The sequence below is a fragment of the Miscanthus floridulus genome, chromosome 19, assembly GCF_019320115.1.
Source record: "Miscanthus floridulus cultivar M001 chromosome 19, ASM1932011v1, whole genome shotgun sequence".
NCBI classification, from domain to species: Eukaryota; Viridiplantae; Streptophyta; class Magnoliopsida; order Poales; family Poaceae; genus Miscanthus; species Miscanthus floridulus.
The window spans coordinates 6,675,973-6,689,646 of record NC_089598.1 but is presented as its reverse complement, the minus strand read 5'-3'; the positions used below and the strand labels follow the sequence as shown (position 1 = coordinate 6,689,646).

General features: G+C 48.0%; 1 protein-coding gene and 1 pseudogene across 1 annotated transcript; both read right to left on the bottom strand.

Moving 5' to 3' along the window:
* Positions 1 to 2,137: 2,137 nt before the first annotated feature.
* Positions 2,138 to 3,695, bottom strand: LOC136525464 (mitochondrial outer membrane porin-like). The gene is made up of 4 exons (XM_066518442.1): positions 3,681 to 3,695; positions 3,425 to 3,514; positions 3,136 to 3,344; positions 2,138 to 2,444 (listed from the first exon to the last, which is right to left on the bottom strand). The coding sequence occupies exons 1-4, from the start codon at positions 3,693 to 3,695 to the stop codon at positions 2,138 to 2,140; spliced, it is 621 nt and encodes a 206-aa protein (XP_066374539.1).
* Positions 3,435 to 11,584, bottom strand: LOC136525463 (serine/threonine-protein kinase BSK5-like; annotated as a pseudogene).
* Positions 11,585 to 13,674: the final 2,090 nt, after the last annotated feature.

Sequence of the window (13,674 nt, the reverse complement as noted above, 5' to 3'; positions counted from 1 at the left end):
GTGACAGCCTGACAGGGAAACTGTGGGCAGAGCATGCAGTAGATGCATGGTCCAGGAGATGGATCTGTAGAAAAGATTTTTTTTTGCCCAAATTAAAGACAAAGACATCATCCAAGCCATCCAGACAAAGACAAGTGTATCATCATCGATCATCTGGTGTTGCAGAATTTATTTATTTATTTTATCTGTGACAGTCAGATATCCATCATCCGTCCATTCATGCAGCCAGACTGAGATCGAGTCAGTAGTATGATGCATCCATCCATCAGTGATCACTGGAGCCCCAGGAAACGGAGGAGGCGGCGGACGTCAGCGATGGCGGCGAGCACCTCCGCGCGGCAGGCCTGGACGTCATTGTGTACCGCAGCGATGGCGGCGAGCATCTCGTTGCGGGCCTCTTCCAGCTCGTCCAGGTGACGAACCAAGAGTTGGTAGCAATGCTGGAGGTCATCATCAGAGCCCTGGGCAGCGGCAGCGGTACAACTGGGAGACGGGAGACGAAGCCATCGGAGGGGAAGGACGGACGGCACTCGCTCCACTGGGGGACTTTGGCAGTACAACTCAAGTCTGAAACTGGCGTGCTCTGTGGTGTGGACTATAGCCCTGCTGCGTGCTGCCCGGACTCAGAGGAGTGTGGCACTCACTCGCTGTGGCTTCGCTGTGTTGGACTGGACGCGATGTGTTAGCAGTTGCAAACTTGCAGACGGTGCTCCTCCTCCTCCGCCGTTGGAGAGTTTTTTTTTTTGTAGCTGGACTGGGCGCCTGTGTTTGTGTTGCAGCACCTTGCGCTTGCACCCGCTGTGCGTTGCGGTCTAGTCTTGCGGACGGTGCTTCTTTCCTTCGCTGCGATCTGAGGAGGGAGGAAACGCATGTGCATTGGGCCTGGCCAGACTGGACTGGACTCAAATGTTACTTTACTTCACAGGCCGCATGTGTGGGTGTTAACTATTGGTATATACCCAAGCACACAACTATATATACTAGCCACTGCTGTCCGCGCTTCGCTGCGGGTGATTTGCTTAGTATAGAAAACCTCATATGACTAATATGTTTTCTCATCGTATTAGTACTGAAGATTGGTCTCAATACTGTAAACGAACATAGAGGTTGGTTGTCATTACATGGTGCCTATTCTAGGCCAACAAATAAATGACATGTTAGTGGAAAGAAGTATTTGATGGAGTTGGATTCAAGCAACTAACACACTTAGATTTGAAGTACAACATTGGATAGCATTACATTATAGGCGAAAATAGCAAAAACTAAAACACAAGTACTTCTCCTAACGGGAGGGTTTAAAAAAAGTGAATTAGGATCCACTCTTCTTAGGTGAATCTACAACACGCATCCAATAACTACGGATGACAATAACGATAAGAGTACAATATAGGAGGACAGCGACGAAAAGCACTACTACTACGGGTACGGCATCCCAAGGCAACTAATCTACCTTGGAACCACGCATCTTGATTCCTGTGCTCGACGGATTCTTTTACTGTCCTGGCTATGGATCTGCAGCTTCTCGCGCTAATGGCTGAGTGAGAGGAACCAAGGGTTCTACTTCTAACACTTCCGAAGGTGGAGGCGCTGGCGGTTCTACATCACCGGTTCTCAGCTCCAACGCTTGCCGGTCATATTGCTCATCCAGAGCAAGCAGGTACGTGGTCAAGTGCACCGCGGTAGGACTATCTTCTTGCGCATCACACCCTTGCAAAGCCTCCATGCGAGCCATCCATGGCCGCCGATTCTTATCCAAGGGTGGAAAGAACTTCATGGGGATACGGGCAACGGGCTTTTCATAGAGCTGGCAAAGGTACCACGTACCCCTTGCAAAAACAGTTGCAGAAAACAGGACCACCCCTACCTCAATTGACACAAGTCACCATCAACCATTGTAAACAAGTTCAGAATTCTACCGAGCTTGAATTATTGTGAAGGTTGCTCATTTAACAGAGCGCTACATAGACGACCGAAAAATTTCCTCAATGAAACATTTCACGGTTCATGAAATCGACAGACTGCAACGACCAAAAGATGTCGGGAACCCCAACAGTTTTGTTTTCACCAGCTGACCTGATCTGATCGAAACAGTCATGCTAGGAGCTTAGAAGGAAAAAAATATGGTCTCGATAACCAATCAGGGCTTGAGGGCCACGGCAATCCCGACCTTCGAGCTCTTCTCGATGGTCTTTGTGTCGACCTCGGCCGAGATGGTGACCAGTGACTTTGGGCTCCACTCATGCTGGATGAGGGCGCTGGCCTTGCTAGAGCTGTTGATGCGGGCCTTCAAGACGGTTAGTGGGTCCAGAGCGTGCTGCCCGCCAAAGGTGAGGGTGTTTTCATTGGTCGAGAAGCCGTGGGTAAGCTCTGCCCCAACAGCTGTGTTGCTCAATTCGCTCACCTTGTGGTAGTAAGCTCCAGTAAGGCTGTCTCCCCTGTTGTTCCTGCAAGAGAAGGTTGGATCAGTAACATGAAATTTGGAAAGGCACTGCAATAATAAGACAGTAAACATCCTAGAAGAAACGGGATTATATCTGTTGAGGAGCTATGACATCAGTTTCATTTAATATAAGAAAATTATACATAGGGCTTTTCACTCAATTAGGAAACCAAAATACTGAGCATCAAACCCAAAATTATACATAGGACTTTTCACTCAATTAGAAAACCAAAATACTTAGCATCAAACCCTTCCTGGAGGCACGGCTCAATATTAGCCATATTGCCACCAGCTTACTGCAAAAGATCCCTTTTTCCAATGAAACAAAAAAAAACACTTAGCAAAGTCAGTAACTTTCATCAATTGCTGTACATGCAATAATCTGAGTGACTTAGAAACTCGTGTTTGTTGCAAACAAATATAAGTGAAGCAAAATTATAAAGTTGCTTCTTTCAAAAACTCCATTTGAGAAATGTCTCAAAAGGTGAAATCATGGTGACAATATATTAATATTTTGACTATTTTTTATGCACTAAACCAGCTACACAACGTCTTGAAGTTGAAACACATTAAGCAGGGATTTGCACTTAACCATAAAAAAAGAAATTACAAGTATCAAATAAGCTTAAGCGTTGTCAAATAACAGTCGCATACAGTGCCTAAATATATAAGATTACTACACTTTGAAAACTCACAGGGTCAGGGATGCGATGAGGTCTTCATGAGTGAACCTCAGTCCAGCGTTGTATTTGGTTAAGTTCCTAGTGGCAGTATCAAGTGAGACATCTGCACCAACTGCAAGAGCCTTAGTGCCAAAGGCAGCAGAGAGGTTGACTACAGGATTGGTTGTCAGACCAATGCTTGCATTAACTCCAGCATAATCATGCAAATACTGAAGCTCAACCTGCAACCAGAAATAAATACATGAATACATTGAAGAATAACCTTCCACTTAAGAAATAATAAACTGAATTAGATTATTACCTTTCCAGCCCTCTGATCAGGAACAGCAAAGCTAAGGATGGTTTTCAGTCCTGGAGTTGCAATCTCATCAACAGTAACTGTAGTAATGATCTGAACAGCACGTCAAAGCAAGCAGTCAACAGAACTCGAACAGTGAGAAACATGACAGATCAACTAATTAGTCAAAGAGCAAATTGTTGACCAACACAAATAGCATGCTTGATAATAGTTTGGCAAACTACTACTATTAGTCTAGGTGATATCACAAGAAATGAACATGTTGCAGGTCCATTTTGAGCAAAGCATGCAATTTCCAGGGGTTAAGTATATACATATACAGAGAGAGAGATCTACATTTGACTCTGAGTTTGCTTTCACATCTACCGTAATGTTCTTATTCTTTATCTGTGATTGTATCTCACCAAAGATCAGGTCAGCTTTCTTTGTGCTAGAAGCAGTGACAGCCTGCATGAAAAAAGCAACAGAGGATATTAAAATTATAAGAATATGATAGCCATGCATGCAAATAATTCTAACATAGTCACGATTTTCAGTACAAGCATGTAGGCAGCATTAAGAGAACAATCAAATATGTACACGCAAACCAAACAATTAGTTGTTAAATCACCCAAGCCTTTACCATTTAGACCACAACATATGTAATTCCAGACTCCAATACATCAACGGAAAATACAAGTTGCAAAAGTCATCATGAGTTGAGAAACATAATTATGGGAACAGCATACCTGGGGTTCAATACAATCGTTTTTCAGGTGTTTGATACTTCCATTATAGTTTTATTATCCTCAATTGTTTAAGTTCAGTACAGATATATTTTTCCATTATTCTACTCAATAACTGACTACCCACTGTCCTCCCACTATCCAGACAGTGCCAACATGTGTTACATCCCCTGAAAATTGAGCCCGACACCAGTTACATAACTAAAGCTGGCTGCTATTTCACATCACCTCCCAGTTTTTATTAGAACCACAACAGCGTGGGGTTCCACCGTCCTTTTTTATTCGAACCCTTTTCTCCCCCGGCAAAGGGGGTTTCTCTAGCGACCCACTTATTCAAAACAAGCATTAAAAAGAGCATCACATGTAAATCACACATTGCCAAATCCTATACCCTACAGCAAAAAACGAACATGCAGATAGGCATAGAGCACAACTCAAGGCTATGCAGCAACCCAATCTAATCAATAATCTCTTGTGCTGGCTTTCGCTACCAAACAGCCACTCACTCGCTAAGATCGAGCAACAGGATCCGAACCCCACAGACGAATCCAATAGAAGATCATGAACCCATCCCACGGCTATATCAACCACCCATCCCAAGCAAGAATCCATCAGCACTAGAAAGTTCTTTCCTCTTATAAGGTCGAGTGCCTACAGGGAAAAGAAAAGGTAATGTCAACTCGTTCCCTCGAAAAAATATACCAAAGGCAAAAAAATAAATATCCACACACAAAGAACTAAATAAAGGAGAGAAAAGGTTAGTGTAAAATTTATTTCTATATAAATTATAGAATATGTTAATAGCACTACAGCGCCAATGTATTATAAGTGTAGACTATGTTAAAAGCACGCAGGGTAGGAAAACTTACATGACTTGGTGGAATGTGCTTTCCACTCAGGAGATCAAGCAAGACAGTGCCAAAACTGTAAACCACTCTCAGGACTTACTCTGCCTGCAGAACAGATAACAGTTAAAGAGGCACATCCCCAAAATGTTTCATGGGATATTGCTAGTGTGACACATTTACCTGTCTTAAGATACTCAGGAGGCGTGAAAGCCAAATTAGTACTGTAACTCTTTCCATCCCTGCTGTTCTTCATCAGACCAAAACATGATAGTCTTGGATTACCATCCTACAAAATTGGCCCACAGTCAAAACACAAAAGGATTAATGCTTTTGTATGAAAGATCTGAGAAGCAACTAATGCGAACAAGTAAAGACCTACCACATCAAAGATGACCCTGTATGCATGCAGATCATGATAGAGTGCCCTCCCTTTGCTACTGCAGTAGTCCAACGCCTGTGCCACATAAAGCGCAGCCCTCATCCTCATTGCCCAACCCAATGGATTTGTCTCCCCTGACACATATAACCACCATGAGGATAAAATGCAGCTATCGTCTTTTTTAACACAGAGCAACTATCATATATTAGATTGGTATAATCCACTTAAAGATCAAAATTTTAAATGCTTAAAGCTCCTGACAGCCATATCCCTCCGAGAGTGGTCCATAAATGAAAGGCCATAGCAATTCAAATCCTCCCTAATAAGTACCATTTGTTGGAAGCAACATTTGCAGGTTAGATGCAAATCAAGCTACATATATCCTCTAGCATGGCCAAAAAATCAATGGCATGAATGACTGCTGCACCTCCAACCAGAACAAAGTAACAAACTGAGACAACCCAGGCCATGTTTAGATTGTAAAAAATTTCAAACCGATGAATAGTAGCACTTTCGTCTTATTTGGTAAATATTGTCCAATCGTGGACCAACTAAGCTCAAAAGATTCATCTCGTGATTTTGAACTAAACTGTGCAATTAGTTATTTTTTTTACCTACATTTAATGCTCCATGCAAGCGGCTAAAAATTGATGTGATGGAGAGAGAGTGAAAAAACTTGGAATTTGGAGGTGATCTAAACAAGGCCCCAATATTGGTGATTAAAAGTAACTATAGAAAACCAGTGTCTTGATTTATTGCTAGCCTAAAGTACAGAAATAGCACCAGATACAACAAACAGGTAGAGGATTTGGCACTAGAAACTACTTCCACCCTCTGCGGCCAAAGGTCACATTTCCACAGTGGTTACTGGTACTGAGGTACAGGCGACAAACACACATCCTTAAATATGGTGACTAAAATTAATTATAAAAGACCAGTGTCGATTTCCAGTTAGCCTAAAGCACAGAAATAGCCCCAGATAAAGCAAACAGCTAAATAGTTGTGCAGCAGAAACTAACTTGAACAACACTCTACAATTTAAGGCAACACTTCCGGATTGGATACAGGTGACAAACACACATCCTTAAATATGGGTCCCAATACCATCACCTTGATGCTACATTCGAACTAGTACCACATCAGAATCAACTCGCTAATGTAAGAGAAGAGTGAGGAAGGAGAAACCAAGGCCATGTTTAGATGCCATCCAAATTCCAAGTTTTTTCACTCTCTTTCCGTCACATCAATTTTTAGCCGCTTGCATGGAGTATTAAATGTAGGTAAAAAAAATAACTAATTGCACAGTTTAGTTCGAAATCATGAGATGAATCTTTTGAGCCTAGTTGGTCCACGATTGGACAATATTTGTCAAATAAGACGAAAGTGCTACTATTCATCGGGTTGAAATTTTTTCGCAATCTAAACGAGGCCCAAACATACAGTGGAAGAGATGCTTTGCCAAGGTCTCGTGCCGCATGAACTCTGCGACGAGGAGACGCTCGACGCTCTCGCAGCAACAACCGATCAGATTGGCCAGGCGACCACTGCGCAGCTGCCCAACAGCCCTCGCCTCCTCCTGCACCCATGGACACACAGTCATTCAATCAGACTCCACAGAGCCAAGACGAACACAAGAAACAATCCATCCATCACACGGAGCAAGGTACACGAACCAGGAACTGGCGCGAGTCCGGCCAGGCGGAGCGACCGAATCGCTTGATGGCGACGGTGCGGCCGGATCTAAAGAGCGTGCCGCGGTAGACCACGTTGGGTGCCTTCTCGCCGTGCTCCGACACGATGCGGTCGGGGGCGAAGCCGTCGATGGCCGCTCGGAGCTCGTCGAGGCTGTACTCGGCGAACACCGGCACGCCGCTGCCGTCATCCTCGGCGGCGCCATTCTCTGCACACAGGGAATCGAACACGGCTGTCGGATCAGGACCAAGGACGCGAGCAGACAGCCAGACAGACACAGCGGCACACCACGCTCGGAATCAACAGCAAACCACTCGTTGTTAGCTTCGCATTGCTCTCCGCCACGAGAGTGCACGAAGAAACGCAGAGAACCAAACACGATTAAATCCAGAAACCTCGCGAGAGCAACCGAATTCGCCGAACCGAGAGGAGGAGAAACGTGAGGAATCAGCGGAGCAAGTGGCGGCCGCCGGCCAGAGCGAACCACGATTCGGATCGCTCTTGCGCGTGCGAACAAATCGAACGGATGGGATGGGAGCCACAGTTCGAGCGAGATCGACGGGGCCGCATCCCACCAAACGGAAGCGCGAAATCACGCACGCGGAAACGAACAGCAGAAACCCCTAAAAAGCCGCAGCAGAAAAAACACCCCAAATGCCGGGCCGCCGCCGCCGCCCCCAACAACAGAAGATCAGGCGCGGGGCGCGAGGCGCAGCGAGTGTGTGATGAGGAGAGAGAAAACAAAAACACGGAGAATCCTAGGGAGAGGCAACGGTGGTGGCAATGTCCTGGTATATCTTGACGATGTCCCCGAGCCTAGCAGGCTCCGGTGCGAGTGCCGACACCGCGGCGAGGAGGAGGAGCCGGAGTAGGAAGCTGGAGGAGTTGGACGGAGGCCTGGAAGGCGAGCGAGAGGAGGAGCGGACCTCCAACGTGGTACCCTTGGGCAGGAGCATCGCTGGGTTTGGCTGAGGAACCAGACCGGCCACGCTGCGCCGCCGGCACCGCGCCGTGCCGAGGGGCACCAACCGCTCGGGCGTCCTCGCGCCGGTGCGCCGCGCAGGGGGTCGCCGTCTCCCCACCCCAAGAGGGGGCGGAGCAGGCGCTGGAGAGGGCGCACCGCCGGTGCAGGCGATGGGGAGGGGCGGCGCTGTGAGAGGCGGAGCAGCGGCGCAGGGGAAGGAAGAGGGCAGGGCGACAGCGACGGAGGAGACGACGGGTAATGTGCTTGTTGTCCATTTACACGAGAGAGAGAAAGAGAAAGAAGCACCATTCTATGACCATGGAGCCCAGGTCTGCAAAGCAAGGTAGGCCCGACAGCAGGCATGCACGCATATTCGGATCCGTCCGCACCGACAACGAGAATTCACCGTCCTCTGCTATAGGTCACCGTCCATTTACGTGCGGTATACAATGAGCAGAAAGCCATACTTTATTTAATGCGTATATTTGCTTCACCTATCTACTGCCGAGTGCACGGAGGAAGACCGATTGTGACGCACTTCATCTGAACCGTGGAATTTCGATCTAAGGGGCTGTTTGGTTTCTACAGGAAAATTTTAGTCCATGTCCCATCGAATATTTGGACACATGCATGGAATATTAAATATAGACAAAAAAAATAATTAATTGCACAGAGTGTGACTAATTTACGAGACAAATTTTTTAAGCCTAATTAGTTCATGATTTGACAATATGGTGCTACAGTAAATATATGCTAATGATAGATTAATTAGGCTTAATAAATTCATCTCGTAAATTAGTCTCCATCTGTATAATTAGTTTTATAATTAACTCATATTTAGTTCTCCTAAATAGCATCCAAACGTCCGATGTGATATGAACTAAAATTTAGTCCGTGGAACCAAACACCCCCTAATATTATGAACATGTTTAATTTCACCTTGCCAAGAGGATAGAGGCGACATGCATGCCCGGGTACGGTGCTCGACCATTGACCAAGGACTTGCAACAAGTCTGATGGGCATTCCTAGCTGGATATGGGAGATTAGTAAATTGCCTGAATTTTTTTTGTTCTTGTTTGTGAAAACATTTTCCTAGCTAATTTCATCCTGGTTTCATATTTGCCTGAAAAAAGAAAAAAAACCCAGAGAATAATGGCACCCACTGAACAAGAATTTATCTGCTCTGTTTTGATCCCTAGGAGCAATGAATTGTAATTGAGTGTTGTTCTATAGAAAGGAACAAAAAAATCGAAATTAACCATCCATAGTCGTCCCCATGTTCATAGGAACAGGATATGCTACTTGTAAACTGTAGTTATAATTGAGGTGCACAAGACTGTTCCCGTTTCCCCTAGCTATATATGTTTGTTTCTAGATGATTCCAGTAGTGACTCTAGACCATACCACTGAGCACTAACCAAATGAAGAGGCCCTGGCAAAATATCACTCCGATCAGCTTGCGCAAGATCTAGACTGGCTTTCGATCTCGATGCAGCTGTCTCCTCTCTTCATTCAGGAGTGAGTTGTTGAAGAGGGGAAAAGAAATGGGTAAAGCAGCAGCGCCTGCCTATACGAACTGAAAACTAAACACCAACTCTGACGATATCTTTTATTGTTCGTCATGCTGGGCGCACTGATGAATGAACTGGATAATACATACATTATATTATCGGCGGGTGCGAGAGTTTAACAGCGGCACAGTACTTACATATATATTATCGGTAACTTTATTATGGCCACTTTCTCATTCTCATTATTATATCATGCTATGCTACCCAATGCAACAGAACGGAAGGGATTGGATTAGAGGCGGTGGCGCAGATCCCAGTACATGGATGGAAGTGAGGGCGGCGAGCACCACCTCCCGGATGATGGCCTGTTCCAGGGTCTGTTCCGCCTCGTCGTGGAGGTGACGAAGCAAGGTCACCACCACTTATGTTCTTTAGTTATAGTAGTAACTACTAAGCTAGTAGAATCACAGTTAGGGATGGCAGCTTTCTTTAAATGAATGAATTATTGAGCTAAATCACAGACAGTTAGGGATGCCAGTCTTAACAGTTCCCCACGGTGTCCACAGCCCCAACAGTCAAGCGTGTGGCCATGCATCCAGCAGGCATGGCCATGGAGGTCTCACTACAAACAAGGCGCATGGAGCAGCCTCAATAATTACACAGCGAAGTACATAGTGCCGAATAGAGCAGGAAGTTGATCTCTGTCGTCCCAGCACCAAACAGAGAGTTGCAGGGCAACAACATCCATCCACAAAAGAGCGGGAAGTCTTCCTCAACTGTTTCCAGCACCATGGCGCTACCAAGAGGGCAATGGAAACGCCTACTGGATCACCGTCAGCACCGGCTGTGGCTTAGCAGGCGGCGTGTCACCGGCAAGGACCCCTAGGGGTGGAGTCTACAAAACGAAACACAGAACAAAAAGCCATGTACTGACAGAACTCATGTCTGAGAGGTAGAAAATCGGCACGAGAGCAGGCATGTTACACCGTCAAGCAAGATTGAGGAGCGTCTATCTTCTGCTCCAGACGTAGGCGGAAGATCGACTCTATCACCGACAGCTGCGGAGAGCGCACCGTCAGGGCCGTTCTGAGCAATGCGCAGGGGAGACTCGTGCTGGCCATATGCAGTCACAACCGAATTGAAACTATCTTGGTGACGTCAGGTGGCAACGGTGAAGCAGTTGTGGTTGTCCTGAGCAGTTGCTGAACCGGTTTCCCTATGATCTGACGTGTAACATCTCCCAAACAGATCATCTCAGCCTCATCAGTACCAAATAGCACGAACAAATTAGTTACTTGGAGACCGTAAAATACCATCGACCAGAAAAGGACATGCACATACTTGAATACTGAAGGAAGTTGATGAGCAGGCACTGCATTTGTAGCTAGTGCCATACTTGAATAGGTACTTAACGAATATTCCTTTATTGCACCACTCTACATTTATATGTGCCTGATATTTTTTAAGCAGGTACAGGTTGTAAGGCACAACCCATCTATTATCTAGCCTCGTGTTGCCTTTCTGAACATACCTCTTATTGTCAGGCCTTCTATATACAGCAAAGCTGTTTTCATCTATCGTCGTGTGAGGTTGATATTTTTTAGGAAATCTCTTCGAACATTTCAAATCGTTCATATAGGGACAGGTCTCATGGCCTAGTCCGCATGGACCATGCATCATGTGTTCAGCGACCAAGGCATATCCTAAAGGGTCCTCTTCTGGGTCTGGTATATCGGCGGCTATGAGTTCGTCAATGAACGAAGCCGATGGGTGCGATGTGTCCTGCGACACCCACGCTATAATGTGGGCATAAAGAAGGCCACGCTTCTAAAATTCGACAGTGTGCAAAACTAACAAAGCAAAACCAGTGAAGAGGGGTCACACAACAGCAAGTAGATCACAATGCAGAGACCGCAACAAAAAACAGGCATGCATCATGAACAACGTACCAGCACTAACAGGGCCAAACGCGGTACCATCTCTAATATCCTGCAGGAGCTCCTCAAGCTTCATATTGTATACCCTAACAACAATATCTGCCATGTCTGTAGATCTCTGGCCAGGCTCAAGAGATATAGCTTCAAAAATTTCTGGCCACTTAGGATTGCAGGTAAAAGTAGTGAAGAAATCTGGTGGGCCATGGACTCTACAAATCGCAATTGCATCATGGTAGTTCTGTATCCTGTACGTACCGTCTACCACCAGTGTGAGAAGCTGACAGCACAGTCCGTTTGCCAAGCTCGCTTCCATCCACGCATCCTCGTCCTACAGCATCTACTATTCCCCGAAAACTCTCCACCCTAAGTTTGCTCTGTTTCTACATAATATAGTTATAATCCCGAGGTGTCTCAAGGCACTGATTAGTTAGCAGGTCGAGCGGCCCACGATACATCAGCTAGCGAAGGCCCGAACGACCGAGGCCCAGCTAAGCCAAGTGAACCAGGCCAGACGCCAAGGGTAGGGTCGGCCACGACCTCTCCCTTAGACTGTCTCCAACGGTATTGGCAAACCGCGACGCATCCCCAAAATGCATAGTGAACAGTGCTTTACGGTCAAAAAAGCCCTCCAACGGAGTACCCAAACACGGGAGGCATTTTTGGTCGGAGGCAACACGGTACCCAAACTTGCGTCCTCTCTCCGTCCCTTTGCGTCTCCTCCACGACGGCGAGGCGGGACCGTGGCGCCAGCGGGGGAGCATAGCAGTGTTGGGTGGAGGAGAAGCATAGCACGGCGGCGGCGGTGAGGAGCTCGGCTCTGGCCGCGCTTGGCTCCGACAAAGGGTGGCGGCGGGTGGGGGCGGGTGGAAGAAGCAGATCACGACGGCCACCGCCACCACCACAGTCGCCGGCCACCACCACCACCACACCCGCCGCCCACCACCACCACGCACCATCGGCCGGATTCGGGAGAGGGAGAGCCAGATCCGAGAGAGGGAGGGCCGGATCCGGCCGCCACCGGAAGGGTTGGGGAAGAAGAAGGGGAGGGAGGGCCGGATCCGGCCGGGGAAGAAGAAGAGGAGGGAGGGCCAGATCCGGCCGGGGTGCTCCTCGGTGTAGCCCCGGCATAGGGCTCCTCGGCTCGGGGCCACGGACGGCGCGGCGGGTGGCCATGGCGGCTTCTCCGAGCGTGGCTAGGGCATGTGGGCACGGCCTCGCCGGAGCAGCCATGGCAGAACTATCTGGGGCCAGGAGGGAGGGCCAGATCCGGCCGTGGAAGAAGAAGGGGAGGGAGGGCCGGATCCGGCCGGGAGAGGGAGGGCCGGGGAAGAAGAAGGGGAGGGAGCGCCGGGGAAGAAGAAGGGGAGGGGAGGGGCGCCGGCGGCAGGGAGAGGCGGGGCGTTCTGTTGGAGAAGACGAACTTTTGGGTTGCGACCTTTTTCCTGTGCCGGACCCAAATCAAGGAATAGGTCTTGTATATGGGTCCTCATCGTTGGAGCCAGTCTTACGCCTTAGCCGCACGACGCACACAAAGACTCACGACCTCTTCACCTTCCCGACACCAAGGAGGAACGGGGAGAGGTCGAACATAGCCAAGCGTGCCTGCTCTGACAAGAGTAAGCACGCCGCACTGACCCCGCAAGGACTGAGGGGACAGCGGTCACCTCGGTCCGGTCAGATGCCATCCCTGTGCCACGTAGCTTAGACAAGACAACATCGCCCAACGGTGACTACTAGTATGGCAACCCACTATCCAAATACGGTCCGACAGGGCACACGTACGATTCTGCCCACTATGGGACGGAATCCATGATGAAGGCCGTGACTTATAGGCCATCCAGACTAGCGTGAGCCCTGACCTCAATGATCGGGATCGTGGCCCTCAGCTCCTCAAGCCAACAAGGCGATCGATGACCTAAGGGCGGCTACCAACTCTTGTACGACGCTCCAGGGAACCAATAGGCGATGACGAAGACCACGGTGGAGACCACGTTGCACAGGACAGCTAGCGAACCACCACCATGCCTACAATACTGCCATAGCCGGCAAAGTAGCTCCACGTCACACCATGCCACGACATGGCCATAGGACAGTGACGATAGCCACGCCCGAACACGCCCCACAAGATGGCTTAGCTTGCAAGCCAAGTTAGCTAGGCCCCCCCCTCGGGCTTACGACCCTTCGGTCAGGGGAACC

Bases quoted from the DNA above. Each gene is read 5' to 3' on its own strand.
- LOC136525464 (XM_066518442.1), bottom strand. The intron at 3,345-3,424 runs GTAATAATCTAA...TTCTGGTTGCAG, and splicing joins CTGATCAGAGGGCTGGAAAG to GTTGAGCTTCAGTATTTGCA. The intron at 2,445-3,135 runs GTGAGTTTTCAA...CTTCTCTTGCAG, and splicing joins CTCATCGCATCCCTGACCCT to GAACAACAGGGGAGACAGCC.